We start from the raw sequence: 27,959 nt of genomic DNA on the forward strand, positions 1-27,959 counted from the left end.
GGTCTGATTTTGTAAGCAAGTAGTGTTGAAGTGAGGTGAAACTTGGGGGTACACAAGACAAATCAGACTCCTGAAAGGGGTACAGCTGTCTGAAAAGGTTGAGAGCTACTGCTCTAAGTCACTCCAGACAGAACAGGAACTTGTGACACTGACAAAAACAATCACCATGAACAGGGATTGGAATAAAACAGGGGATTAGAGTGCAATAGGAGAGAATGGCTGGAAGGGAGGGATAGAGAGATGGAGGGATAGATAGAGAGATAGGGTGGATGGGGATAGAGAGATAGATAGACAAGCCTACTGGATCCATTTAGAGAGACAGAACCAGATTGAGAGAGCCAGAACAGTACCCAGAAGTCACCTACTACAGGACAGGCCCAACAAAGAAAGTAACAGAATGCCACTAGCCGTCACCTTCAGCCCCCAACTAAAACCCCTCCAACGCATCATCAAGGATCTACAACCTCTCCTGAAGGACGATCCCTCACTCTCACAGACCTTGGGAGACAAGCCAGTCCTTGCTTACAGACAGCCCCCGAACCTGAAGCAAATACTCACCAGCAACTACACACCACACAACAAAAACACTAACCCAGGAACCTATCCCGGCAACAAACCTCATTGCCAACTCTGTCCACATATCTATTCAAGGGACATCATCATAGGACCCAACCATATCAGCCACACCATCAGGGGCTTATTCACCTGCACATCTACCAATGTGCTATATGCCATTATGTGCCAGCAATGCCCCTCTGCCATGTACACTGGCCAAACCGGACAGTCCCTATGCAAAAGAATAAATGGACACAAATCAGATGTCAAGAATTATAACATTCAAAAACCAGTCGGAGAACACTTCAGCCTCCCTGGACACTCAATTACAGACTTAAAAGTGGCAATTCTTCGACAAAAGAACTTCAAAAACAGATTCCAAGGAGAAACTGCAGAACTGGAATTAATTTGCAAACTGGACAGGAGGGATAGCTGAGTGGTTTGAGCATTGGCCTGCTAAACCCAGGGTTGAGAGTTCAATCCTTGAGGGGACCATTCAGAGATCTGGGGCAAAAACTGGGGATTAATCCTGCTTTGAGCAGGGGGTTGGACTAGATGACCTCCTGAGGTCCCTTCCAACCCTGATATTCTATGAAATTAGGCCTGAGTTAAGACTAGGAGTGGAATGGTCATTACACAAACTAAAAACTATTTCCCCATGCTAATTTCCCCCCCCCCCCTAGTGTTACTCACCCCTTCTTGTCAACTGTTTGAAATGGGCCACCCTGATCACCACTACAAAAGTGGTTTTTCTTCCTGCTGATAATAGCCCACTTTAATTGAATTGTCTCCTTAGGATTGGTAAGGCAACCCCCATCTTTTCATGTACTCTCTCTCTGTGTGTGTGCAGAGAGAGAGAGAGAGAGAGAGATCTTCCTACTGTATTTTCCACTGCATGCATCGGATGAAGTGGGTTTTAGCTCAGGAAAACTTATGCCCAAATAAATGTGTTAGTCTGGAAGGTGCCAGGATGACTCCTCCTTGTTTAACACGGCTACCCCTCTGGAGCAGGTAACTAGGTACCTGAAGGGATAAGCTTGGCTAGCTAGAGCTGCTACCTTATTTCCAGCACAACCCCGCCCGAAGTGACGACGGGGGCCCGCCCTGCAAGCCCGGCCCGGACACGCGGGTTGCGGTTGCGAAGCCTCCGGGCAGTCCCGTCTCCGGCGGCAGCGAAGGGGTTCGTCGCCCTGCCGGCGGGAGGGAGGCTCATTGCCCGGAGCGCCGGGAGCTTTGGGCCCGCAGCGAGGCGGCTGGTTGGCTCCTGTCCCCGGGTGCCTGCCCGCGGCCGGCGAGGGGGCGCCCTGCCCGCCCGGCACCATGGAGCGAGCCTGAGCCGGCGGCTCTCTGCGGATCGGGGCCGCCCCTCCTGCCCGCAGCGCCATGTCCGAGTTCCCGGCCAAAGTCCGCACCCAGACCAGCACCCCGGCTGGGGCGCACGGCCCGGCCGGGAGCTCGTTCCCGGCGCTGCGCTCCCTCGGCCTGGATCTCGGCTTCCTCCGCTCCTTCCTCGGGGTGCTCATGATCGTGGAGCTGGTGAGTACAAGCTCCCGGCACCGGGCTGGGCAGGGGCTGGCGAGGAGGGGGACAGGTAGGGGCTGCAGCAGGCTCGCTCAGCAGCTCTGAGCCCCCCCCCCGCGCCAGAGGCACCTGGTGTTTGGGGGCCAAACCCCACCTCCTTCCCTCCAACCTTTGTGCAAACGCCCGGAGCGCCCCCCTTCCAGCTCGAGTGGTGTGCAGGGAGCCGGGGCTGTAAACAGATCCCAGGCACCTGCGGGTGGTTACCGCGGCTGGGGGGCTCCGATTATAACCGGGGCCTCCCCCTCTCCGCTGGAAGAGACACGGCGCACACGGGCGCCTGGGCCACGCGTCTCTCTCAGCCCCCGACCCGCTTGGCCGGACACTTTCACCGCGTCCTCCCCCTTTGCCCGCAGCCAGGGTTTCGATGGTGAAGTTCACCAGAGAGCCTCTGCCCCTCTCCGGGCTGCAGCCTTTGTGACTCGGGAAGTCCCAGGGGGCACCAACCCCCCAGGGTGTCACTTTACACAGATTCCCCTTTTCTGGCGAGCATTCCTGGCATTCTAAAAATTGACCTTTTCTGCCAGTGCCCTAATTTCACAACAAAGTTTGAACAAACGCCTGGAGGTGAGGACACAAATTCTGAGCACTGGAGAATTTTACAGCGCTCCATGGTTGCATTAGGGAAATGATCAAAGGCAGGTTTCCCTGCGTAGTCCACAGTAATGGCCCCAGCCACTACCAGTTACAGGAGTGGTTCTCAAACTTTTTACTGGTGACCCCTTTCACATAGAAAGCCTCTGAGTGACACCCCTCCTTATAAATTAAAAACACTTTTTATATATTTAACACCATTATAAATGCTGGAGGCAAAGGGGGGTTTGGGGTGGAGGATGGCAGCTTGCAACCCCCCATGTAAGAACCTTGTGACCCCCTGAGGGGTCCTGACCCCCCGTTTGAGAACCCCTGAGTTACAGCAAGGTCAGTGCACAGGCTGGGCCATTATCCTGTTTTTTAAATAGGTAATAACTAGTTAGAGGGCAGTGTAATAAGGATATTTTTAAAGCTTGACAGAATTAGATGTATGGTTTGACACGTAATTATGGGAGAAAAGTCTATAAACGTACTAATGGCTTGATTCTCAGCTCATGGTGTGAATCCGGAGTAAGTCCAGCGAAGTCAGTGGCGTTGCACTGTAGCAAAATCAAAGTGAGGACATCTGAATGCCATAGAAAAATTGTGGGCCTGATGCAGCTCTAATCCCTGCTTGTTTTACCCTAACGTAACTCCACTGACTTCAGCAAGTTACAGCTGGTTTACACCTGTGCAAGGGAAACAGAACCAAGATTCCACTGCTCCAGGCCAGAGTTGCAACAGGGTAACAGAGGAAAACTTGGCCGCATATTATCATTGTGTTACATAGTGATCCACTGTGCTATGAACTGGTTATTTTCATGCACCGCCTCTGGTTTGCATTCTGATTGTAAAGCATGAAGGGTTGTTTAGTCAATCAGGTCACTTGATTAGCCAAAATTAACCACACATGGCCTGCTGCAAAGCAGGGGAACAGTTACCCTAGTAACACACTCTGCGACCTTTGTCGTGGAGGAGGGGGAAAGGGTAACAGCACCTCCAATCGGACTTTCAGCTGCCCCGTGCTTTAAAGCACACTTCAGTGTTCAGAGTCTCTTCATGGGGAGAGCTGTAGCCAGAATATGGTGGTAGCTGGAGAACCTTGGAACAGAGAATTGCTCCGGTTGGCTTCCCATGGAAAATAGACACTGGAGTCTTTATAAAGTACCAGCCACTGTGACCAAATTAGAGACAAACAAGAAGGACCCTTTTAAAAAATTGTACAATCTCACGATATGATAAGACAAAAGAGCGTGTTTGCTCCCTACATCATCACCAAATCATACGTGCATTTTGTACTGAAAGATCAGCAGGCAGAAGAAAAGCATATCATGAGGAATAAAAGGTAAAGCTTTAAAGAGATTTCATGCGGATAATATTCACCTCCTATAGCCATGAAGATCACTCTAAATGGCGTAAGAAACTCCCTAAAACAGGTGCGAAATTACACTCAGTCCCTTGACAATCTGACATGGAGTTAGACCAAGAAACACCTTTGGAAGATCTTTGTGAGAGGAAGTCTGAGCTTCTCTTAATTTGAAAGAGGGCTGTAATGTTTAGAGGTCACATCACACCCCCATTCATTCTAATACCTCTGCCAGTGCCCCTTCCTCCCTGTCTTTCTACCCACTCAGATGTGTGAATCGGTTCCCTTTCCTAGGATCTGGTAGCCTAGGACTCTTTAAATGCCAGGGGAAATTGTCAGGATAAAACCCCATCCATTAAAATGATTCCTTTTATTGGATCAGATGATTCCTTTTATTACTTGCTCATCTATGGGGGTCTATTCCACCACGCACACCCCAGCCCCAAAGGTAACTTACATTGGTCACTTTTACTTCCCAGTTCCCTGGCATTAGCAGATGCTGCTGGTTTTTATTTTACTAAGCTGGACCCTGGCCATTCAGGGCTTGGGAGATCAAAACCAGCACCTTGATCGGCACCCAGGAGTGAGTGGGTAGCCAGTGTGGAACGTTGAGCTGAGGACCAGTGTAACGAAGTACCCGTGTATACCTTCAGCAGCAACTTCTGACTGCTCTTCAAAGGTAACAGCAAGTAGAGGGAGTGGCAAGACTCTCGTGAGGAGGGATAGAGGCGAGGGCTTCTGTGACAAGGTCCATCGCCCAGAGGAGGGTCCGCAGATTCCTAGCCAACCGTAGATCATTCCTTGCCAATGCCTGGGAGTGTCTGAGCAATGATGGACTGAGTAAGTGCCTTAGGCTGTGGGCTGTATTGGAAAAGGGAAGGCTGTAGACTGCCAATAGCGGGCGTGGGCTCAGCCCGCCCACATTCCCTGCAGCACTTGCCCCTGCCTATCAGCATCCCTTGATCCGGAGTGGATTGAGCTGCAGCTACTTTGCTCTCATCCTCATCCCCATGCTGGGGAAAACAGAGCCCGCAGTGCTGGGATTCAGTGAAAAGGGATCGCCCACACCCTGCCAAACAGTGCAGCTCCCAGGGGGTGTACACAAATACATAGACATGGAACGGGACTGGGGCCAGCATGGAGTGAGAGTTCCCACCGAGAGGGCAGTGCAAGCCCGTTGTAAAGCCATTGCTCTCAGACCACCCTGGTGCCAGAGGGGAGGCAACAAAATGTCATGGTCCAGGCCATTGCAGGGTGCTGATAGACTTGCGATAACAAGCCTGGACTCCTTACCTGTATCCATAGCTAGGAGATCATCTCTCACAGTCAGCCATAGCCATACTGTCTGTGCCATATCCCCATAAGAACATAAAACAGCCATCCAGGGTCAGCCCAAAGGTCCATCTAGCCCAGTATCCTGTCTTCCAACAGTAGCCAATGCCAGGTGCCCCAGGGGGAATGAACAGAACAGGTAATTATCAAGTGATCCATCCCGGCAAACAGAGGCGAGGGACACCATCCCTGCCCATCCTGGCTAACAGCCATTGATGGACCTGTCCTCCATGAACTTATTTCTTTTTTGAACTCTGTTATAGTCTTGGCCTTCACAACATCCTGTGGCAAACAAGTCCACAGGTCAACTGTGCATTGTGTGAATAAATACTTCCTTTTGTTTGTTTTAAACCTGCTGCCTGTCAATTTCATTTGATAACCCCTAGTTATTGTGTTATGAGGAGTAAATAACACTTCCTTATTTACTTTCTCCAGTCATGATTTTATAGACCTTTATTCTCTCCCACCTTTGTTCTCTTTTCCAAGCTGAAAAGTCCCAGTCTTATTAATCTCTCCTCATATGAAAGCTGTTCTCGTCCCCTCATCATTTTTGTTGCCCTTTTCCAATTCGAATATATCTTTTTTGAGATGGGGCGACCACATCTGCATGCAGTATTCAAGATGTGGGTGTGCCATGGATTTATAGAGAGGCAATGTGATATTTTCTCTCTTTTTAGCTATCCCGTCCCTAATGATTCCCAACATTCTGTTCGCTTTTTTGACGGCTGCTGCACGTTGAGTGGATGTTTTCAGAGAACTGTCCACAATGACGCCAAGATCTTCTTCTTGAGTGGTACCAATGAAACCAGACTAAGAGGGGTGTCTGGAATACAAAGCAAACTGAAGCTGCCCTGCTTCCTCAGAACTTTTCAGACAGGAGGATTCCAAAGTGCTTTGCAGTCCCCAGCCAGGAACTATTTACTCACCAACAAAATGCAACCACCTCTGCAATGGAATGTGGCAGCTGTGTAATAGCGTGCAGGAATTCTACACAGTAGTTTAGGATAGGAAGTAAAGAAGCAGTGGTTATCCAATTGATAGGAGAAGGGGAATTTTAAGTAGGCAAAATGAAATTAGGTAAACTGGAAGTTGGCTCGGACTTTAATCAAATCTAGGTGTTTCTATCATTAGCCCCATTAGAGTAACAAAAATGCCACGTAATCTTTAATCAGCACAAGCGGTCAGGGTCTCAGTCTTCTATCTCAGGGTATGTCTACAGGTCGATTAGGTCGATTTTATAGAATTTGATTTTTAGAAATCAATTTTATACTGTCGATTGTGTATGTCCCCAATAAGCTCATTAAGTCGGCGGAGTGTGTCCTCAATACCGTGGCTAGCATCGACTTACGGAGCGTTGCACTGTGGGTAGCTATCCCATAGTTCCTGCAGTCTCTGCTGCCCATTGGAATTCTGGGTTAAGCTCCCAGTGCCTGATGGGGCAAAAACATTGGTGCAGGTGGTTTTGGGTACATGTTGTCAGTCGCCCCTCCCTCCTTCCTTCTCTCCATGAAAGCAACTGCAGACAATCATTTCGCGCCCTTTTTCCTGGGTTACCCGTGCAGACGCCATACCATGGCAAGCATGGAGCCCGCTCAGCTCACTGCTGATATTGTGAGCATTGTAAACACCTTGCGCATTATCCTGGGGTATGTGCAGAACCGGGCTAAGAGACGCCAGCACGAAGATGATTTTGATGAGGACAAGGACGCAGAAGTTCCTGAAAGCACGGGCTGTGGCAGTTGGGACATCATGGCGGCAGTGGGGCTGGTTGATACAGTGGAATGCCAATTCTGGGCCTGGCAAACAAGCACAGACTTGTGGGACTGCATAGTGTTGCAGGTATGGGATGATTCCCAGTGGCTGCGAAACTTTCGCATGCGTATGGCTACTTTCCTTGAACGTTGTGAATTGCTTTCTCCCGCCCTGAAGCTCAGGAATACCAAGATGAGAGCTGCTCTGAGAAGTTGAGAAGCAAGTGGCGATAGCCCTGTGGAAGCTTGCAATGCCTGACTGCTACCGGTTTGGAGTGGGCAAGTCTACTATGGGGACTGCTCTGATCCAAGTAGCCAATGCAATCACTGACATTCTGCTATCAAGGGTAGTGACTCTGGGAAATGTGCAGGTCATAGTTGATGGCTTTGCTGCAATGGGTTTCCCTAACTGTGGTGGGGGGATAGACGGAACACATATCCCTATCTTGGCACCGGACCACCTTGCCAACCAGTACGTAAACCACAAGGGGTACTTCTCAATGGTGCTGCAAGCACTGGTGGATCACAAGGGATGTTTCACTGACACCAACGTGGGATGGCCGGGAAAGGTGCATGACGCTCGCATCTTTAGGAACTCCGGCTGTTCGAGCAGTTGCAAGAAGGGACTTACTTCCAAGACCAGAAAATTACTGTTGGGGATGTTGAAATGCCCATAGTTAGCCTTGGGGACCCAGCCTACCCCTTGCTCCCACGGCTCATGAAGCCATACACCGGCAGCCTGGATAGTAGTAAGGAGCAGTTCAACTATAGGCTGAGCAAGTGCAGAATGGTGGTGGAATGTGCCTTTGGATGTTTAAAAGCTCGCTGGTGCTGTTTGCTGACTAGGTTAGACCTCAACACAACCAACATTCCCATTGTTATCGCTGCTTGCTGTGTGCTCCATAATATCTGTGAGAGTAAGGGGGAGACGTTTATGGCGGGGTGGGAGGTTGAGGCAAATTGCCTGGTGGCTGATTTTGAGCAGCCAGACGCCAGGGTGATTAGAAGAGCACAGCTAGGTGCACTGCACATCAAAGAGGCTTTGAAAACCAGTTTCATGACTGGCCAGGCTACAGTGTGACAGTTGTGTGTGTTTCTCCTTGCTGCAAACCCATCCCCTTTGTTGATGTTAGTTCCCTGTAAGCCAACCACCCTCCCCCCTTCGATCACTGCTGGCAAAGGAAATAAAGTCACTATTGTTTTGAACCACGCAATCTTTCTTTATTAATTAAAAAAAAAAGTGAGATAACTGACAAGGTAGCCTGGGTGGGGTGGGGTGCAGGAGGAGGGAAGGACAAGGCCACATTGCTTATTGTAGCCACACTACAAATCAAAACTGTTTGAATGCCAGCCTTCCGTTGCTTGGGCCATCCTCTGGAGTGGAGTGGCTGGGTGGCCGGAGCCTCCTCACCCACGTTCTTGGGCATCTGGGTGAGGAGGATATGGAACTTGGGGAGGAGGGCAGGCGGTTATACAATGGATGTAGTGGAGCTCTGTGCTCTTGTTGGCTTTCCTGCGGCTCCAACAGACACTTCATCGTGTCCGTTTGCTCCCACATTAGCCTCAGCATTGCCTCCTGCCTCTGCTCTTCGCGCTCACTTAATACTTTCCTGGCCTCTGCCACTGAATGCCTCCATGCATTCAGCTGTGCCCTATCAGTGTGGGAAGACTGCATGAGCTCGGAAAACATGTCATCGCGAGTGCATTTTTTCACCTTCTAATCTGCGATAATCTCAGGGACGGAGATGATAGGGGAAGCATAGAAACATTTGCACCGGGAGAGAGATAAAAAGGGAGAGTAAAATTTAAGATGATACATTTCTGAGAACAAAAGGGAGACTCTTTCACAGTGAATCAAGCAATTCACAGCAGACAGCACATGTGCTTTAGGTACAAGGTCGCGTTTTGCCTTTTATATTGAGCGCCTGCCGGTATGGTGACACATCACAAACGGCTGGACAACAGAATTCAGTTTCCAGGCAGTCATGGTAAGCCTTTTGGTATGCGGGGTTGGCCTCTTACACCTTCATAACACATGGGAATGGTTTCAAACTGCAGCGCCATCCTTTCTCATAGCAAGCAATGCCGGTTGGGTTTCACATTTAGAAGGAGGGGCTGTGGTTTTCGGGTGGATGTGCAGCACACACCACCCCTCACCCCTCTGCGTGGCTATGCTCCGGGATAATCCCTTTTAGCCAAGCACAAACAACCCAGCATGAACGGGGTCCTTTTACTGGTCTCTTACAGAAATTCCCCTATTTCAACCAGGTGACCATGAATGATATCACTCTCCTGAGGCTAACACAGAAAGATATAGACCGAATGTTGCTTGAATGCAACCAAAACCTAAGACCATTCGCTGCCATGTTTTGTGCCATGTTTTGTGTTTTGCCAATGATTCCAGACTACTTGCTACTGGTTTGGCATGGTAAAGTGTCCTACTGTGGAGGATGAAATAAGGCAGCCCTCCCCAGAAACCTTCTGCAAAGAGTACCTCCAGGAGAGCTTCATGGAGATGTCCCTGGAGGATTCTCGCTCCATCCCTGGACACGTTAACAGATTTTTCCAGTAGCTGTACTGGCCGCGAATGCACCCCAATTCATCAGGGCAAATCAAACATTAAACACTATTGCTTTTAAACCCTGTACTGTAGTTACAAATGTGCACTCACCAGAGCTGCCTTCTTCGGCTTCAGGGTCGGGGATCATGCCTTCGGAGGGTATTGGCTCCAGGGTGATGAAAAGGTCTGGCTGCCGGGGAGAATGGATTCACGGCTTTCCTGCTGTGCTTTCTTCTTCTCCTCCTCATCCACAAAATCCTCCTCCCTGTTGTGTGAGATTCCCCCCTTGCAGGCGTCCACGGACAGTGGTGGGGTAGTGGTAGGGTCCCCTCCTAGAATGCCATGCAGCTGATCATAGAAGCGGCATGTATGGGGCTCTGACCCGGAGCGACTGTTTGCCGCCTCTGTCTTTTGGTCGGCTTGCCTGAGCTCCTTACCTTTCACGCAGCACTACAGTGTGTCCCTGTTGTAGCCTCTCTCCACCATGCCCTGTGCAATTTTGGCATATATATTAGCATTTCTTCTTTTTGATCGGCGTTCTGCCTGCACAGAGGCTTCTCCCCATACAGCGTCTCCCGTTCGCTCCATGCTGGGGCTCATTTGCGATTCTGGGGGGGCTGCATGGTCACCTATGCTGCCGAGTTCGCCACGCTGACCAAACAGGAAATGAAATTCAAAATTTCCCGGGGCTTTTCCTGTGTACCTGGCTAGTGCATCGGAGTTCAAAGTGCTGTCCAGAGCGGTCACATTGGAGCACTCTGGGTTAGCTCCCGGAGGCCAATACCGTCGAATTGCATCTGCACTACCCCAAATTCGACCCAGCAAGGTTGATTTTAGCGCTACTCGCCTCACCGGGGAGGAGTACAGAAGTCGATTTTAAGAGCCCTTTAGGTCGATGGAACGGGGTTGGTTGTGTAGACGCATGAATTTTAAAATTGACCTAACGTGGCTAAATTCGACCTAACCCCGTAGTGTAGACCAGGGCTACGTCACAGAACACCACCCTCAGCAGCACACAGCCCTTCGCACCAGTTAGGGGCATTGCTTCAGTGCTACGTTAGAGGGGAAGAGATTTGCCAACCTATTAACACCTCTCCCTGCTTTCCTTGTCAGTCTCCTATCAAACCACTCACCGTGCCCCATGCTGCTTAGTTTATGATCCCAGCCTAAGGTGGAGGAGTGACCAGTGTAGGATACAAGCCCTTTAGCCATGGAAAACATTCAAGGGAGGCCCAAACAAAACCAGAACCAAGATACAAAGATTGTACTAAGCACCAACACCCGACCAGCATGTGATTAAGAAACAAAGGTCAGATCCTGCCCCCGTGAAGTCAGCGAGAGCATGACTGGGCCGTAAGTACCACAAGGCTTATATTCAGGAGTATTTTATTTGTATTGTATCCATGGGGGATTTGTTCTCCTCACCCCTGATCTCAAAGTGAAGCTCGGTCACAATCAGGAAGAAGGATCACACACAAACTGCAGGTTACTCCCAGGTCTAATGTGTGCAATCCCAGAAACTGTGCATGCCAACACTCAGCGTGCAAGCCCAGTCCTGGTGCTCCTCTGTTAAATCAGGCGCTTGCTTCATGCCGTTCTTTTTCCATGCCAATTGCACAGACGTGTTTTAGAACATCAGGTCCCCAAACCCATCTTGGTGCCCACGGAACGTCATCCTGCAGTGACATCACATCGGCACTGTGCCAAGATGCTGCAACACAAATGTGCCAATTGCTGCTTGGTTCCAGCGGCCAGCGTTTAAAAGGCAGCAGCCACAGGGGCCACGGCACTGAGCCGTTGCGAAGAAGGTAGGTTTGATGAATCAAGGCAACTGTTCTGTAGCGTCTCCTGTTCGCTGAGCTCCTTGTTAGGAATTTTTTCTAATGCGTATTTTGCAATCACGAGTGTTGGAAATTGATGTGAAAAAAAGAAGGCATTGTCTAGACTGAGGCGAGAGCAGGGCCTCTGGGAACCAGGGCCTTTGTACTCCAGAAGGACAATGACTTGTGTGTTCTAATGTTTCTTTCCTGACAATAAGCAATGAAGACTTACGTAAAGTCCGTGGTGGCAAATCAAGGCCCCAGCCAGCTGCTTTCAAAGGATCATTCTCCTCCATGTCAATGGAGGCTTAATGGACGTAGAGTTGTCCGTCAGACCCATTTATCTCCGAACCAGAGACGAGTCTGAATCAGGACCCTGCCGGGCCTAATGCTGGGAAAGTTTTGGTTGGACGTATTCCTGGAGGTTTCATCCCATGATGCAATCTTTAAAATTAATCTTTAATTCCTGGAGCCTCCCGGACAATCCTGGAGGGTTGGCAACCCTAGCTGCCACCAGGGAGACCCTGGAACAATGGCCAGGTTGGATGCCCAATGGCCCAACCAGTGCCTGGAGCGGAGAGCAGGGAGCGTGCTGGAAATTCCACCGCTTTGCTTTGGGGCACCATCTTCAGGATTAGCTCCTGGCTAGCAGGGGTCAGATAAATGGGAAGCTCCGCTCCCACCTCTAGCTGCTGGAAGGGAGGAGAAGCTGCTGGTCTCTTCTCCCCCCTATCACCTCCTGGTCTCTGCTACACTACATCTCCCTGAGAGCCTCCTGCAAAGAGGAGGGGGAGGAGAAAAGAGGGGCCCGCTACTTTACTGCTCCCCAGCCTCCGCTTTTGGGGTCCTCCGCCCTCGTAAATAGCTCCAGCACCTGCCGAGCTGCGAGTGAGTGTGGGTGCATGTGAACATATGTATGAGTTCCTGCCTGTGCATGAACACACCTGTAGGGACGTGGACATGCATGCAAGAGCTGGGTGTGAGGATAAGCGGTGGGGTTCTCCAGTAAGGCAGGGGGGGTTGGGAGCTCTCTCTTGCTCGCTCACTCGCTCTTTAGAAAGCTGGAGGAAGGCACAATGGGACTTGGACGAAGGAGCAGGAGACAGCAGGTGTGCTCCCAGGCAGCTCCTGCTGCTTCTCCAGGTGTGGAGGCGGGGGCGGGGGGAAGACAATGGGACCTGAGTCCCCGGGGAGGGTTTGGCAGGGGAGGGGCAGAGCCAGCTGGTGCAGGGATAACCCAGGAAACAGCTGGGCCCAGGCTGCAGGTCCCAAGGTGGCTGGTGGGGTATTGCTCAGTCCGGCGGGAGCGCAGGCCAGAGCCCTGCAGGGAAATAAGGACAGAAATCACTGCAGCTGGAGCTGATGCACTGAGACGTTCCCCAGCGACGAGGCAGATACTGGGGCATGGCAACCGCAACGTCACCATCGTAACAGAGTCACAGGCCCGCTGCGGGGGGCGGGGGGGGGGGGATTCTTCAGGCTGATGTCTGGGGCTGTAATTAAGGCGAGCGATGGGATGAAACTGTGAAAAGGAAATTTTAGGCTGACTATTAGGCATAATGTCTTAACCGCGAGCCTCCCAGGGAAGGGCAGAGCCATCCTAGAGTTTAGGAGAGTACAGATCTGAAGCTTGGGCTCATCTGTCAAGTGTCAGGTCTCACAGCAAAGAGCTACAGGGCCTGATTTGGCTCCCAGCTGCAACGCTCCCAGTGACATCAAGGGTGTAGAATAGCTCACCATCCCGTCGGGGACCTGCTGGGTCATTAGATTATCAACAGCATCTCCTTCAAACATATTCCTTAGATCTCTATATTGCCCGTCCTCCTGCAGGAATCCCATGAGCTTTACAGATGGTGCAAGTGAGAAAGGCAGCTACTTCTGGGGTGGAAACACAGCAACCGGTTTGAGTCAGGACAGTGGATTTTATAAGTTTAAAGGAAGGAGAAGGGCTAAATAATTTCTCTGTGTGAAACAGCGGGGATGGGGGAGCATTGGAATTTAGAAAGAGGGAACATCATTGATTTCCTCACACTGTGACTTAGCTAGGGCACCATGATTGGCACCCCCTACTCTTGCAGAAAGAGTGCTGTGGGCTGCTTGTGCTCATTGAAGATCCAGGACCTTGGTTTGGCATTTCCCCTGAAGACTGGTTGGTACGGAACCAGTGCCCCAGCATGGGGCGATAGGGCACTCCAGAAGCAGTGCCCTATCGCCCCATGCTGGGGAATTGGTTCAGTCCTGGCGCAGAGGGAAGCATGCCATCTCTAGGACTGTCTCCACCCACCCCCCAAGGAGGTCTCCTGGCCAAGTACTGGGCTGGCACAACCCCGCTTTGTTTTACAAATTTGGAGTTTTAATTCAGAAATTGAGTCAAATCAACCAGGATTTCCGCTGCCAGCACAAAGCCTGATTCTCCTGTCTCCCACACTGGTGTAAACCGAGAGTAACTCCACTGAAGCTGAACGGTGTAAAACTGGTGTGAGAAGAGAATCAGGGCTCTAATTCTCTTACTACTTCGATTTCGACTGAGTGGCTCAGTAAGGCCAGAAAGCAAATGTCCTGAGTAACTTACTTTCATCCTTGAGAGCTGGGGTTGCCCACACTACAGAGGGGGCTGCGAGCAGAGTGAGTGAGTACAACTCACAGCTTCGCAGAGGAAGGCAGTGCACAGAGAGGCCGTGATCATTTAAACAATTAGGAGGCTGTCAGCACACTGACCAACAGGGAGAGGTGCTCAGCCGTGTATGTTACGGGAGGGAGGTAAATGAGGGCTCACCAAGACATGGCAAAGGTGGATAAGTAGAAGCTATTATTTGTTTTATGGTAATGCCTAGAGAATCCATTGGTTTTTGTTCTGTTTGTACAGCACCTCGCACAATGGGCTCTTGGTCCATGATTAGGGCTCTTAGGCACTGTGGTAATACAGATCATCATAACAGTGCAAGGCGCTGTACATACCTAAGAGACAGTCCCTGTCCCACAGAGGTTGCCGTCTAAATTAAAAAAAAAAGTAGAAGGGGAAACTGAGGCACAGAGCTGCAACGTGACTCACCCAAGGTCCCTCAGCAGGTCGGTGGCAGAGCCAGGAATAGAACCCAGGAAGTATGGCGACTGCAGGCCGAATCATAACTCACTGGCAAGTAGATTCGCAATCTCGCTTGAAAGCTTGGATCAGGCCCATCAGTGAAACCGCCTCTCAGGCAGGTGTGTCTAGGCTACAAGCTAATGAAGAGCTTTTAATTGTGCACGGAGGGCTGGTCCTCTACCATGTATGTTTTACTCATCTCTTCTTCAACCCAGTTCTTATTCTCCCCTCCCTCCCTTCTGTTCCTCCTTCTTTATTTGCTTTATTGTTCAGGGGGCAACGAGCGTGACTAATATTTGACTGACGATGATGGCTCCTTTGTGTCCTACCTGCCGTTCATTGCTTCATGACTAGATTTACGGGGGCTCAAGCGTGTCATTTAAACAAAATATGTTGCAAGGTGTAGTACAGTTTAGTGTATAAAGCCCTAAATAAAAGTCGGGGGAGGGAACTAGCTTCTGCCCTGTGTCCTGTCACTGAGCTCAGCTGGAGCAGAGCGGCTGCCTTCCCCGAGATAGAAGAGCGAAGTTGGTGGGAAGGCAGGGCCCCATGGCTCTAATGAAATCAAAACAATTCTGAGCACTCGGCACCCATAGGTCTCAGGGTGGCCCAGCACCACTAGCTCCATTTTACGGGGAGGGGGGGAAATTGAGGCACAGAGAAGTGAAGTGACTGACTTGTTAGGGTCCCATTGAGTCAGTGGCAGAGATGGGAGAAGAACCGTAGTCTCCTGAGGCCTAGGCTGATGCCCTCACCACTAGACAACACGATCTCCCTATCCTGGGCAGACTCTCCAGCCCCCGGCTCTGTTGTACCTCTGGTTTCCAACAGGCCGTTTTATTGTCATGGGCTTTGCTGTCTGTATTGCTCATTCCTGCTCTGGTTACTCACCAAGGCAGGTCTGAGTACACGGAGGGTGACCAGGTGTCCGGTTTTCGACTGGAACACCCGGTCGAAAAGGGACCTCGGCGGCTCCGGTCAGCACCACCGACGGGCCGTTAGAAGTCTGGCTAGTTCCTACCTGTCCTGGCTCCGCGCTGCGCCCCGGAAGGGGCCAGCAGGTCCGGTTCCTAGGCTGAGGGTGGGAGGCCCCCACGGGGTTCCATGCGCTGCCCTGCCCTGAGCACCGGCTCCGCACTCCCATTGGCAGGGAACTGCGGCCAATGGGAGCTGCAGGGGCGGTGCCTGTGGCTGAGAGCAGCGCACAGAGCTGCCTGCCACGCCTCCACCCAGGAGCTGGACCTGCTGCTGGCCGCTTCCGGGGTACAGCACGGAGTCAGGACAGGCGGGGAGCCTGCCTTAGCCCCCCCACTGCGCCGCTGACCGGGAGCGACCGGAGGTAAGCCCGCACCCCAACCCCGAGCTCCCCCAAACCTCTCATCCCCAGCCCCACCCCAGAGCCCTCATACCTCCCACACCCCAACCCCAACCCCCTGCCCCAGCCCAAAGCCCCCTCCCACACCCTGAACCCCTCTGCCTCACCCCCCAGCCTGGAGCCCCCTCCTGCATCCCAAACCCCTCATCCCCAGAGCCTGCACCCCTAGAGAGAGCCCTCACCCTCCCTGCACCCTACCCCCCTACCCCAGCCCAAAGCCCCCTCCCACACCTTGAACCCCTCTGCCCCATCCCCCAGCCTGGAGCCCCCTCCTGCACCCTGAACCCCTCGTTTCTGGCCACACCCCCAGCCAGAGCCTGCACCCCCTCCCGCACCCTTGCCCCAGCCCAGGGAAAGGGAGCGTGGGTGGGGGAATGTAGCGAGCAGGGGGCATGGCCTTGGGGAAGGGGCGGAGCAGGGGGCATGGCCTCGGGGAAGGGGCGGGGCTAGGGTGTTCATTTTTGTGCGATTAGAAAGTTGGCAACCCAAGTTACATGGCCCACGCCCGTCTTCCATGCCCCTGCAGGATGTCGAGTGCTGACACTCTCGGCCAAGCAGTGATTTCCATTAGGCGGACTCTCGGGTATTCGTTATTTGGGCTAAACCGGTGTCATCTTAGCTGCACACTGGGCCAACCCCGTGTCTCACTGAAGTCAGTAAGAGAGGGGAGGCCCTCGGGCTTCTGGCAAATCGATCGCTTAGTGCCCAGCGACACAAAATTTTGGCTGCCCATTCCCACGGTTTCACTGGGGCCTGGAGTGACTATTAATGGTAACTAATCACCAGGCATTTGGGGGTTAAGAGAACAGCCCCCTGCCTCCCCCCACCCGAGCATTTTACCCTCCTGTTGATCTTTCCACCAGCCCAGCTACAGGACAGATGCATTTTTGTCTGTGGTCCCTCCCCTGACCCCTCTCCCCAACCTTCCCCATGGGGTTGCACCTTTGGGGTTGAGAGATGCGTTTGCAAAGGCCCGGCAGATTCATCCTTTCATCCCCCTTCTAAAATGTGTCTGTAACCTGATTTTGGTACATCTTTCCAGCTCCTCCCCCACACCCCCCTCCCGCCACAACCAAAGGGTGGCAAAGGGTCTGCAGGGACCTTGGGGCACGGGGCCCCGGCAAAGGGAAAGCAGCAGCCATGAGGAGAGAAGAGATCTAGAAGGGAACCGGGCCGCAATAAGCGACGGCTGCAGGCACGGACAAAATGACAAATACAACATTCCCGGGGGTGTGATGGAAACCCCTAGGGCCCCGCTGGATGAACACAGCGATGCTGCGCCAATGGCTCCTGCCACGGGCTGCAGCATCGCTAGGTAAGGAAAGAGTCGGTTTCTCCCAAGATGTGGGTAACTGCAGATGGGGGTGTTTTCTCAGCCCCTCACCCCACCCCCAGCTTTCTGCCAAAGATCCACGATTCCTTCCCTTCTGCATTACTAACGCGCCTTTCGCTGCGGCGGGGAGGCAGGAGACATCGCTCTGGGAATAAAGGCTGAGCGGAGATCTCCCGGCCCCTTCCTCGTATGAGGCCACTTCCCCAGCAGAGCCAGTCTCAGAAAAATTTGCACCAGTTTTAACTAAATTGACTTCAACATCAGCTCTAGTTGGACAGGTGTAGCCCCCGGCCAGAGACGCGTTTAAGCCAGTTCACCCTTTGCTTATAAACAATGCAGATTCAGCCAGTAAATTACTGCCTCGCACAGGTACGGTCTCGTCCCTCTCCGCTCCCAGGGGCAGGATCCTGGCCTGCTCTCTTACTGTGGGGAGGCAGGGTGTGGGGAAGGCCCATGTAAAGAGTGATTTGTTTGAGGGCCTGTCACGGGGTGCTCCGCTCACTGCTGGTCTGGCGCCTCCTCCTGGTCACTCGGGGGAGTAGCTCTCAAGGTAGACACCCCCTTCTGCGGTTTGCACGCCATCCCTCTGTCTCATCCTCTGGTCTGCAGCGCCTCTCTGACTCCAGGACCCTCAGCGTCTCCTCCATGACTTAGCCCTCCAGCCAGGCCACTCAGCGTGCCCCCTTCCGGGGTACAGTCCGTCAGCAGTCCTAGGCAGTCTTGCCATTCGCTGCCTCCAGGCTATGCCACGTCCTCGGTAGCTGGTAGGGGAAACCGGGTCTGCCCCCTTTTCCGGGTTCCCGTCCAGAGACCCTCAGCTCAGCAGTTCTGAGCTTTCCTCTCTCTGCCCTCACGGGCCCCTTCTCTGGACTGTGTCCTACACTCTGGTTCCCCTTCTCTGTCTGGATACTCCAGCTCCAGCTCCAAATCCTCCTCCCAGGAGGAACTGTAGACTAGCGCCTTGCAGCGCTCAAACACCCTCCCTCCCTCTTCCCAGGGAGCAACTGCCCTTTCTCAGCAGCCCTGGCTGGGGCCTGTTCCTTGGCTTTATAGGTCCGGCCTCTTCCTGCACAGGTGAGCCTCTCTCCAACCAGCTGCCTCTGGTCTAACGCTCCCCTGTTTGCGGCCTATTTAGTTGTTTGGCCCCACCCAGCTCTTGCAGGGCTAGTGGGAGAAGCTCACCCCACCACAGGGCCCTTTCCTTATCCAGCCAGTGTTTTCATAGTCTTCCGAGCCCTTTCCCCCGTCTTAACGACGTCCACACCGTTTACTGTGCAAGACTCTCAGACAAGATCCAGCCTGCCTCCTGGCACTTCAGGGGGGATTCCTGCAGTGCCTTTGGCTCACCCTTCCCCGCCCCAGTGCCGATGCGTCCTGTGTTTACATGGTGCGATAGTGTAAGATACACCCTCTGCCCCAAGGAGCTTCCAAGCCAAGTCAGACAAGCTACACGCACAAGACAGCTGGACAAGGAGAGGGAGGAGGTGGGGATTCCTCATGATGAGACAAACGAAGGATACGGAGGAGAAGCTGATGTTAAGGAGGAATTTGGAGGAGGGGAGAGAGGGTTGTTGAGGGGAGAGGGACTGTTCTAGGCCTCATGGGACAGCGTGAAGCTGGGACGGGGGGAAAGAGCCAGAACAGGATTGGGAAGAGCAGAGGGATTGAGAGGGGAAAATGAGAGCAGGTGAGGCATGATTACGTGGGACCAGCTTGGCGAGGGTAGGTTGAGATCACTGGCTGTGAAGTGTTAGTCATAACGGCTGATATTGACCTAGTCATTATTCTGCTGATTAACAGTGATCAGTAACACACACCAGGGAATCTCAAGGTCATTGACAGAAAAAAACAGAGAGGCCAGCCCTACAGGGGTGGAGGGAACTCGTTTCATTAAAGAACCAGCCAACGCCCGCAGGTTTAAAGTAACCACTGTCACTGTTTATAAATAGTTATGAGAAACCCAAGTGGGGAAGACCGTATGGGAAAGTGCCATGCCGATTACAGGGCTTGATTTCACACCCTGATCGTGCCACCTACCTTCCCTGGGGTCAGATCAACCCAATGCACGTCACCGGAGATTCCATCCTCTAAAACAAGCCACAGGACTGAGAACAGATTCCATCCCCCTGAAAGAAATGTTAACAGTAACCTGGAAAGGGGGATAAATTGTGAGTTTTGTGCCGTTTTAGCTTCATTGTGATATTTGAATAAGGGCTCAAATGGTTTTCTTTCGTGCTTGATTTTTACATTAGAAATTGAGGTCTTCCTGAAAAACTCTATGGACAACTTGTAGGATTATGATATCACAGTTACCAGGCAATTAAACCTGATTAATTGAGAAAAGAAGGGATTTACATTCAGACTGCTGAAAGCCATTGGTCTAGTTTGTTTTTTGTTAACATGTCATTTAACTCAAATGCTTAAACAGTTGGGAGAAAAGATCTCTTTGTTAAAGAGTCAACATCCCCACCCTATCAAATAAGCCTTAAGAAAGCTCACAAGCCACATCTGAGGTCTCGAAAGAGTTTTCCAGCAAAGCCAGGGAAAGTGGAGGCTTGACATTCCAGATATATATATCTACAAAACTTAAGCAGGAAGCACTTGCAAACAATGAATGACAGAGCTCACTAACTGAGGGCTGGATCCTGCTCCCATTGACATCAATGGCAAATCTCCCTGAAAGAAGAATTGTAAAGATGTATTTGATTCCTTCCTTTTAACCACTTTTTCCTTTCCGTTCCACAGGTGCTCGGCTTGCTGGTGTGGGCTCTCATTGCCAGTACGTTTTACCAACCCATTCCAGCATACGGCTGGGTGATGTTTGTAGCCATCTTTTTCTGGCTGGTAACAATCATTCTGTTTGCGATGTATCTACTGCAGCTTCAGATGAAGCTCTACATGATCCCCTGGCCTGTTGTGGTAAGCCCCTGGAGCTGCAGATAAATGGTGTATTTCACAGGGGAAATCATTCCACGTTAAATGGTTTTATGGGGCTGATGATTAGATGTACCCTAAGATTGATTCCGACAGAAAGTCGTCTGCATCCAGCATACCTGTATCTTGTCCTGTTATTTGATTTTAACTCGACCCATCAGTTACCGAGACATTGCTTTTAAAAAGCCATCTGAAAAGTGCCACTCTAGCCATTCACTGCAGAGATGGGAGGAGTTCTCCCATCTGTGAAATCAATAATCCACCTCCCCAAGAGTTGGTAGCTAGGTTGATGGAAGAATTGTCCCGTCCACCTGTGGCTGCCTACACTGAGGGTCAGCTTAACTACATCGCTCACCATGTGGATTTTTCACATCCCTGAGCGACATTGCTGGGTTGACTTAAATTTTGAGCATAAACCTGGCCTCCGTGCACTCTAACTTGCATTGAAATGAACGTGACATTCAGCTTCCTTCAAAACACAATAGGCTTCCCTGTCCTCTCATATGCCAGTTTCACACTTGTGTAATGCCATTAATAGAAATCAGGGGCAACTGTGCTGAAGTCACACCTGCTTTATATCCCTTTATACCACGGAGGGGGATCTGGCACAAAGTTATCAAATAGGGGCTTGGGTATATTAGAAAACTTACACAAGTGCAATTAAATCAATTTAGTCACCCCACTCCACCCTCGAATGGAGCTGCACTTAAAGAGGTTTAAGTCACACGTGTAGCAGTTTAGCTTAAGCTCAACTCACATAAATGCATCTTTAATGGTTTGTGCTGGTGAAACTATAGCAAATTCAGTTACACCAGTGCAAATTTTCTAGATGTAAACCAGGCCTAGGAAAGGATAACATTTTGCAGGGAATAGACACATTTCACTAGGCTTCTAAAAAGCCTTTGATAGTTGAAAGTAAAGGGCACGATGTGATGGCTGATGCGTCAATGAACATTAAATAACTCAGCTGGTTTTAATGGGACGACTCTGGGTTTACACCAGCGTTACCGCAGTTCTTTGAATTTTGGCCTAAATAGGTAGTGATTTAGGCCTCAGAGCAATATTAGGGATTAACCTTCAACCAACACTGCATCCAGCTTTCAATCTAGTTGGCGTACTGGAACTATTTGCATAGTGGGGGGGGCTGAGAGTCACTGACCCAAACTGTAAACCCTGTATATGATGGAAACCACTTCAAGCCAGCACCCCTAGTCCCAGTACCTATAGAATCTAGGCGAGAGCAGGGGACCTGACTCTGTTTCAGTGTTGCAGCCCTCTTAGTTGTAGGCATAGGTGCCGACTCTGTGGGTGCTCTGGGGCTGGAGGGGAAAAATTAGTGGGTACTCTGCACCCACGCTCCCCTCACCCCCCGCCCTCCGCCTACCTCCCAGCGCTTCCCGCCTGGCTGCCGCCAAACAGCTGTTTGGCAGCATTAGCACACTCTGGAGGGGCTGGGGGAGGAGCGGGAATGTGGCGCGCTCAGGAGAGGAGGTGGGGAAGAGGCGGGGCCGGCCCGGGGATTTGGGGAAGGAGTTGGAATAGGGGCAGGGAGGGGGCGGAGTTGGGGCAGGGATTTTGGGGAAGGGGTTGGAAGAGGCAGGGCCTCATGGAAGGGGTGAAGTTGGCGCCTATGGTTGCAGGAGTTGAAGGCAGATATACCAGGGAACTAGACCCCAGCGTGGAGGCACAGGTGGTGGTGCCCTGACACAGGAAGGGCCTGACTCCACAGCATTTAGTCCATGTCTGGACAGGCTTTTTAAAGGAAGGAAGTAGCCCACTAACAGTTTGCGTCTACGTTCCTGGCGTAATGAAATCGCCCTTGAGTTGGAGTGGGAGGTTTGATGCTGCAAGGAATGCAGGATTGGGCCCCAGAAACAACAAAGGCAAAAGAACACGGCCTTGCAATAGTAAAACAAAGGGCTGCAGAGCCCTTTGGCTCAAGGCCCGGGAGAGAATTGGACTGGCCCATATAAGGCTGCATGGGGTGAGCGCTCCTCTCTTCAGAACGCCAGGTTGGTTCCCTGGGCAATGCTAGGGGGTTTTATGTCCAGTGCAATTCCTGATCTTTAACAAACCCCCCATTTTAGTGCACCCAGTCCCTAAGCGAAGTGGGAGGGATACGCTGTCCTGTTAACGACCTGCATAGTCGCTACTCCCTCCAAAGGGGTGCTGTTAGTGCCAGCGACGCAGCGTATTCGTCACTGCACACCTTCTCTCTTCACTAGCGGTTTAGTTTTCCTCTGTCCGGGTCCCTGAGCCACGGGGCTTTTCAGAGCTCCCCCGAAGCTGCGAAGCACAGATCACACTGCGAAAGTCCAGCCACGATTGTAAATATTACTTTAACCCTCCAAGCAGATTTTTCAAACACTTTCGGCATGATTTAGCGCCGGGGTTCTCAACCTTCTTCTTTCTGAGCCCCCTCCAACGTGCTACAGAAACTCCACGGCCCACCTGGGCCACACCTTGTTTTTCTGCATATAAAAGTCAGGGCCTGTATTGGGGGTAGCAAGCAGGGCAATTGCCCGGGGCTACGTACCACAGGGGCCCCCATGAAGCTAAGTTGCTCAGGCTTTGGCTTCAGCTCCAGGTGACGGCGCTCGGGATGGCAGGGCTTTGGCTTGCTGCCCTAGGCCCCAGTGAGTCTAATGCCGGCCCTGCTTGGCGGGCCCCCCCCAGGGGGCCTCGGACCCCTGGTTGAGAACGGCTGATTTAGTACATGCTTTATTTGCTGTTGCAAATCAGCAGGGTGAACACAAGTGCTGGATGCAGTTGCATGCAGTAACCTGAGCTGTGCATACAACCAACCTGACACCTACTGTTCAAAGAAAACAGCACACTTCAGATGTTTATGTGCATTAGCCTGCTATACCCAGGGTTGTGAGTTCAATCCTTGAGGGGGCCATTTAGGGATCTGGGGCAAAAACAAGGGACAGTACTTGGTCCTGCTGTGAAGGCAGGGGACTGGACTCGCTGACCTTTCAAGGTCCCTCCCAGTTCTATGAGATAAGTATATCTCCATATTATTATATATTTATTATCTAATGCATATTCTATGGGCCTATTCAAAACGTAATGCTTCTTCCTCAGCTTTCAGGCATGCGCAGGATGTTTCTGGTAGGGCAATCAGAAGTGAAGCCGTTAGCAGTGCTCACTTACCTGTGCTATAACACGTGCTCCTTGCGCTGGACATGGGTTTTCTGATACCATTTGCAAATTCACATTGGCGAGAGGTGGGGAAACCTGGCCTTGCCCCTCTTCATGAGAACGGGTTTTTCCAACCGGAGATCTTTGCTAAACTCCTCTCGGCCAGGGGATACTGCTGGGGTGGAGCCAGGTGAATTAATATATTTTTTGTGTGTGTGTGTGTTACATTTTCAGAAGTGACCAGACATGGTGGGTGCCCCATTTGAGACATCTGAAAGGGGCCTGGTTTTCAGACAGGTCTGGGCAAATCAGCGTGATAGGTCAACAAGTAACAGGAAGAAAAGGAAACAGAGTGGTCCCTTTGACAGAAAACATCCTTTTCTTTCCCTAGTTAGTGATATTCAACACGGCTGCGACTGTCCTGTACGTGACTGCGTTTATTACGTGCTCCGCCGCCGTTCAGGATCACATCCGGCTACCCGGGGACTACAATAAAAGAGCAGCTGCATCAGTAAGTATCGAATGCAGCCCTTGCTTTTCCTATTTCTCTCTGCTATGGGACCCTTCTGGACTGTGCTGTGTTCACCTAGGCCTTGTCTGCGATACACAGTTAAGTCGTCCTACATTAGGTCAACTTGCAGCCACCGCAGTAATTACTGTGTTTTCTCATGTCCACACTGCCCTTCTTCTGCCGCTGGAGTGCGTCCTCACCCGGAGCACTCACACCGACTGAAGAGGGGCATTAGGGGGGAGCTCCCACCTGGGAGCCCGACTGCCCGGTGCTGGGGACACCGTATTGCCCTAACTACATTGACCTAAGCGATAGGTGTCCCTAGCCTCTGTTTGCCAGAAGCTGGGAATGGGAGACAGGGGATGGATCACTTGATGATTCCCTGTTCTGTTCATTCCCTCTGGGGCACCTGGCACTGGCAGAAGACAGGACACTGGGCTAGATGGACCCTTGGTCTGACCCAGTAGGGTCGTTCTTATGTACACCTCTCATGAAGGTGGAGTTATTAGGTCGGTGTAGTGTGCGACTGACATCGACAGGAACAACACTGTAATGTAGACACAGAGTTAGGTGGACGTAAGCTGCCTTACATAGACCTAACTCTGGAGTGTCGACCTGGCCCTTGAGACTAAATGACTTGTACCTGCCCGAGATCCAAACCAAGCAGGAAAAAGGAGCGAGGCTTTTAGGAAGATGAGTGAAAGTGACCCAGGTGGACAGGACTGTCGGTTCAGCGATGCGTTACCTGGCTGGTGTGTTCCCTCCACAGTCTGTTGCCAGCACACTTGGCTCTCCCCCTGAGAGGCTCTGTACCTTGAAAAGGCAAAGGAGAGCAGTCCATGTAAAATCCCCTCTAGGCAAGCCAGGGAAACTGTTAGCACCTTTCTAGCAAGACAGGCTTCCTCAGAGCGATTTTAGTATCAACACAGGATCTGTGCGGTGCAGGTGGGGACATGAGGCCCAACCCATGCTGCTGGTGTCACCAATGAGTTAATGAACCAGGTGAAACCTTTTGTTCCATTTTAGTGGGGTCTCAGAATCAGCTCAAAGAACAAAGGCTTTCAGTTTCCCCTGAGCACACAGAGATGACCCTCTACCCCAGCTCTGCAGCATCTCCTCCTGCTGGTCAATCCTCTATTCTGCTGGCAAAACACAGCTTCCTCATACAGTGCTGTTCCCCACCCACTCCTCTGCAAAATGCCAGCCTTCTTGCCCTGTTTGTCCAATTCTCCCATGGCTGTCTCTGGGCTGTCCTGCATTCTGCTGCCCACCCACAGCCCCATCTCCCCGGGCTGATACACCAGGTCGCTAGCCTCTCCTGCAAATTCCTGCTCAAGCCCAACTTCTGCTGTGATACCTACAAGAAATTCGTCAGCTAATGTTGGTTCACTAGGAGAGCAGCTGAGGAAGAGTTCATGCAAAAAATATGATAAAATAAATCCAAACAAAGCCCCCCCCACACACACCTTCCCCATCATGCTGCTATGGGTTTTCCTTTCCCCACCCCCTTCATCAGTTGTCTTAAAGACTAAGCTCTTCAGGGCAGTGACCAGGTTGTCTCGTGTTTGGACCATGCCTAGCTCACCAGGCAGGCACTTACTGCTACATAAATAACAATGAGGCCCGCCTGCCAGGCCCTCACCTCTTTGGCTGGCCCATCCAGCCGCAGCCAGGAAGCACAGCTGGCCTGTCACTCTGGGTCCTCCCTTACCAGGCTCAGCCTCATGACCTCCTGCTTCTCCCACAGCTGCCACTCTTTCTCCTTCCCCATTTTACTCTTGGGGAAAAAATGGGGTTACTCAGCATGCAGGGGGCCAAAACATGATCAAAAAATCAGGCTTTAGCCTAGCTATGAGCCTAGGCAACACTACTGTCTAGTTTAGGTCCCCATCTTGGGAAAGACCATCCTCCTAACTGATAGGTCTCATTGCCATGGGCAGCCAAAACGCTGGTAGACCCTGCTTGGCCATCATGCATGATATTATGAAAGGCTTTAAACCACGTTGTTATAGCCGATTAGATGGGCATCCTGAGGCACTCTTCAGAAGGGCTTTTTAGCCCCACCCATCTAGAAATCTCAGCTCCAGGAATGGCCATTTCTCAAGGGGGTCTCACTTGTGTTTGAGAACTTTGGCCCAGACCCGCAAAGGTATTTAGGTGCCTAATTCTCATTGATGGGCCCCATGTGGATCCACTATCAAAATAAGCAGCTTTCAGTCACACTCAGTGGCTCCTGTTTCTTACTTGTGCCACGCACGTAGGCGGTGCCACTAGATGAAGTCTGGTAGAGGGACACAGGTTCCTGCTCTTTCAAAGGATCTTGCATCATAAGATTGACTTTTAAAAATGCTTTGCATGTTTAAACTGGACGGCACCCCTGCACTTTACGGATAGGAATGGATGGAGCCTCACCGACTCCTTTAGGTGACATTTGACACACACGATCCCCCTTTCATGGTGGGGGGGAAGGGAGGGGGGAGTTGGCACAGGGTTAAGTAACTTGGCCTGGGCTCCTACAGTGAGTCAGTGGCAGAGGCAGGAATAGGACCCATTGACAGAGCCCATCCTTGCCTTTTGTGCCGAGGCAAGATGCACTAAATCAGGCATCCGTCAGACCAGGCATTTAGTGGGGCAGCTGCTGCTCTGCTACCTAGCTGAGTGCCACGGATTCTAAGCACCGTGCTGGGCAGCATTAGCATCAGTGTTAACAACACTCTGCTGCAGAGAAACTAACAGAGCTTTGTTGTGGTGCTCTCTCTTTCAGTTCTTTGCCTGCATTGTGATGATAGCCTATGGGGCCAGCACTTTCTTCAGCTTCCAGGAATGGAAAGGATTTGGCAGCAATGCAGCAACCAGTCAAGTGACTAACTAACCCCCCCTCCCCCCGCGCTGGGTCTCTTGAAGGCAGTTTACCGTTGACGGGGTAGGGGCGGGAGGGCTTGCTGGATTTGCATTGAGCAAGGGAGCCTCTCATTCAAATCCGTAGTGGCTGAAAATCATTACTGGCCAATAGCTGTTTGGTGGTCTACGTGAGGGCTGACACGTGGTCTTTTAATGCAGCGTACAGTGGATAAGCGTCCACAGCACAAAACCCACCACAACTGGCATCCTTGTATGGTGAGAGACTGAAGTCTCTGGAATTGGTGTCTTCATATCAAAGTAGCTTAGGGCAGGGGTTCTCACCAATGTCACGGCCCACCAGTGCCCCAATAACTGTTTTTCTGCATATAAAAGCCCAGGCCGGCATTAGAAGGCAGCAAACAGCAATTGCCCGGGTCCCCACGCCAGGCAATTGCCCAGGGCCCCTAAGCTGCTCAGGCTTTGGCTTCAGCCCCAGGTGGGCCCCGGGCTTCAGCCCTGCACAGCAGGGCTTTGGCTTTCTGCCCTGGACCCCAGTGAGTAACATTAGTCCTGCTTGGCAGACCACCTGAAATCCGCTTGCAGCTCCCCCAGGGGGCTCCAGACCCCTGGCTGAGAACCACTGGCTTAGGGGAAGTGTAACCGTGCCCTGCCTATGGGACAAGACTTCAATCACCAGGACTGGTCAATCCAGCACATTTCACTGGCACTAAATTCACTGAAAATCAAACCAAGACTCCTCCCCCAGCCACTTGCAGCTCTAATGTAAATAATGAAAAATTAACTCTTTGGTTGAAGCAATGGCAGAGTTGTGGGAATGGAAGCTAGGCAATGGTACAAGATTGCAACTGTTATTTTACTGATTTCTAAAATTTGAAGTACAAGTTGTATGTTATAAATAAAAATCTTTCTAAATCCAACAGTTGGTCAAGGAAGTTTTTAGTAGAAACTTTCTTCCCTCCTGAAAAAGCCATTGTAAAGTAAAACTTCATGCCATATAGAAAGCAGAGAGATTCACTTGCACAGTAAAGTAGTACTCACCATGAGTAATGACATCATAGAGTTTAAGTCCAGAGCGGCCCCCTAGATCAGCTTGTTGACCTCCTGTATATGACAGGCCACCAAGGCCACCCCGCACCCGCACAGAATCTGGTCCCACGTGTATAGCTATCAAATGTATTGG

The 27,959-nt window shown here is 51.5% G+C and overlaps 1 protein-coding gene across 1 annotated transcript; it reads left to right on the top strand.

The window, feature by feature from the left end:
- The first annotated feature begins 1,421 nt into the window (after window positions 1–1,421).
- LOC102940044 (plasmolipin) lies at window positions 1,422–27,696 on the top strand. Its single transcript, XM_037877722.2, has 4 exons — window positions 1,422–2,091; window positions 20,074–20,247; window positions 23,798–23,917; window positions 26,682–27,696. The coding sequence occupies exons 1-4, from the start codon at window positions 1,939–1,941 to the stop codon at window positions 26,787–26,789; spliced, it is 555 nt and encodes a 184-aa protein (XP_037733650.1). The 5' UTR covers window positions 1,422–1,938; the 3' UTR covers window positions 26,790–27,696.
- Window positions 27,697–27,959: the final 263 nt, after the last annotated feature.

This window comes from Chelonia mydas, chromosome 12, assembly GCF_015237465.2.
Source record: "Chelonia mydas isolate rCheMyd1 chromosome 12, rCheMyd1.pri.v2, whole genome shotgun sequence".
Taxonomy (NCBI): Eukaryota; Metazoa; Chordata; order Testudines; family Cheloniidae; genus Chelonia; species Chelonia mydas.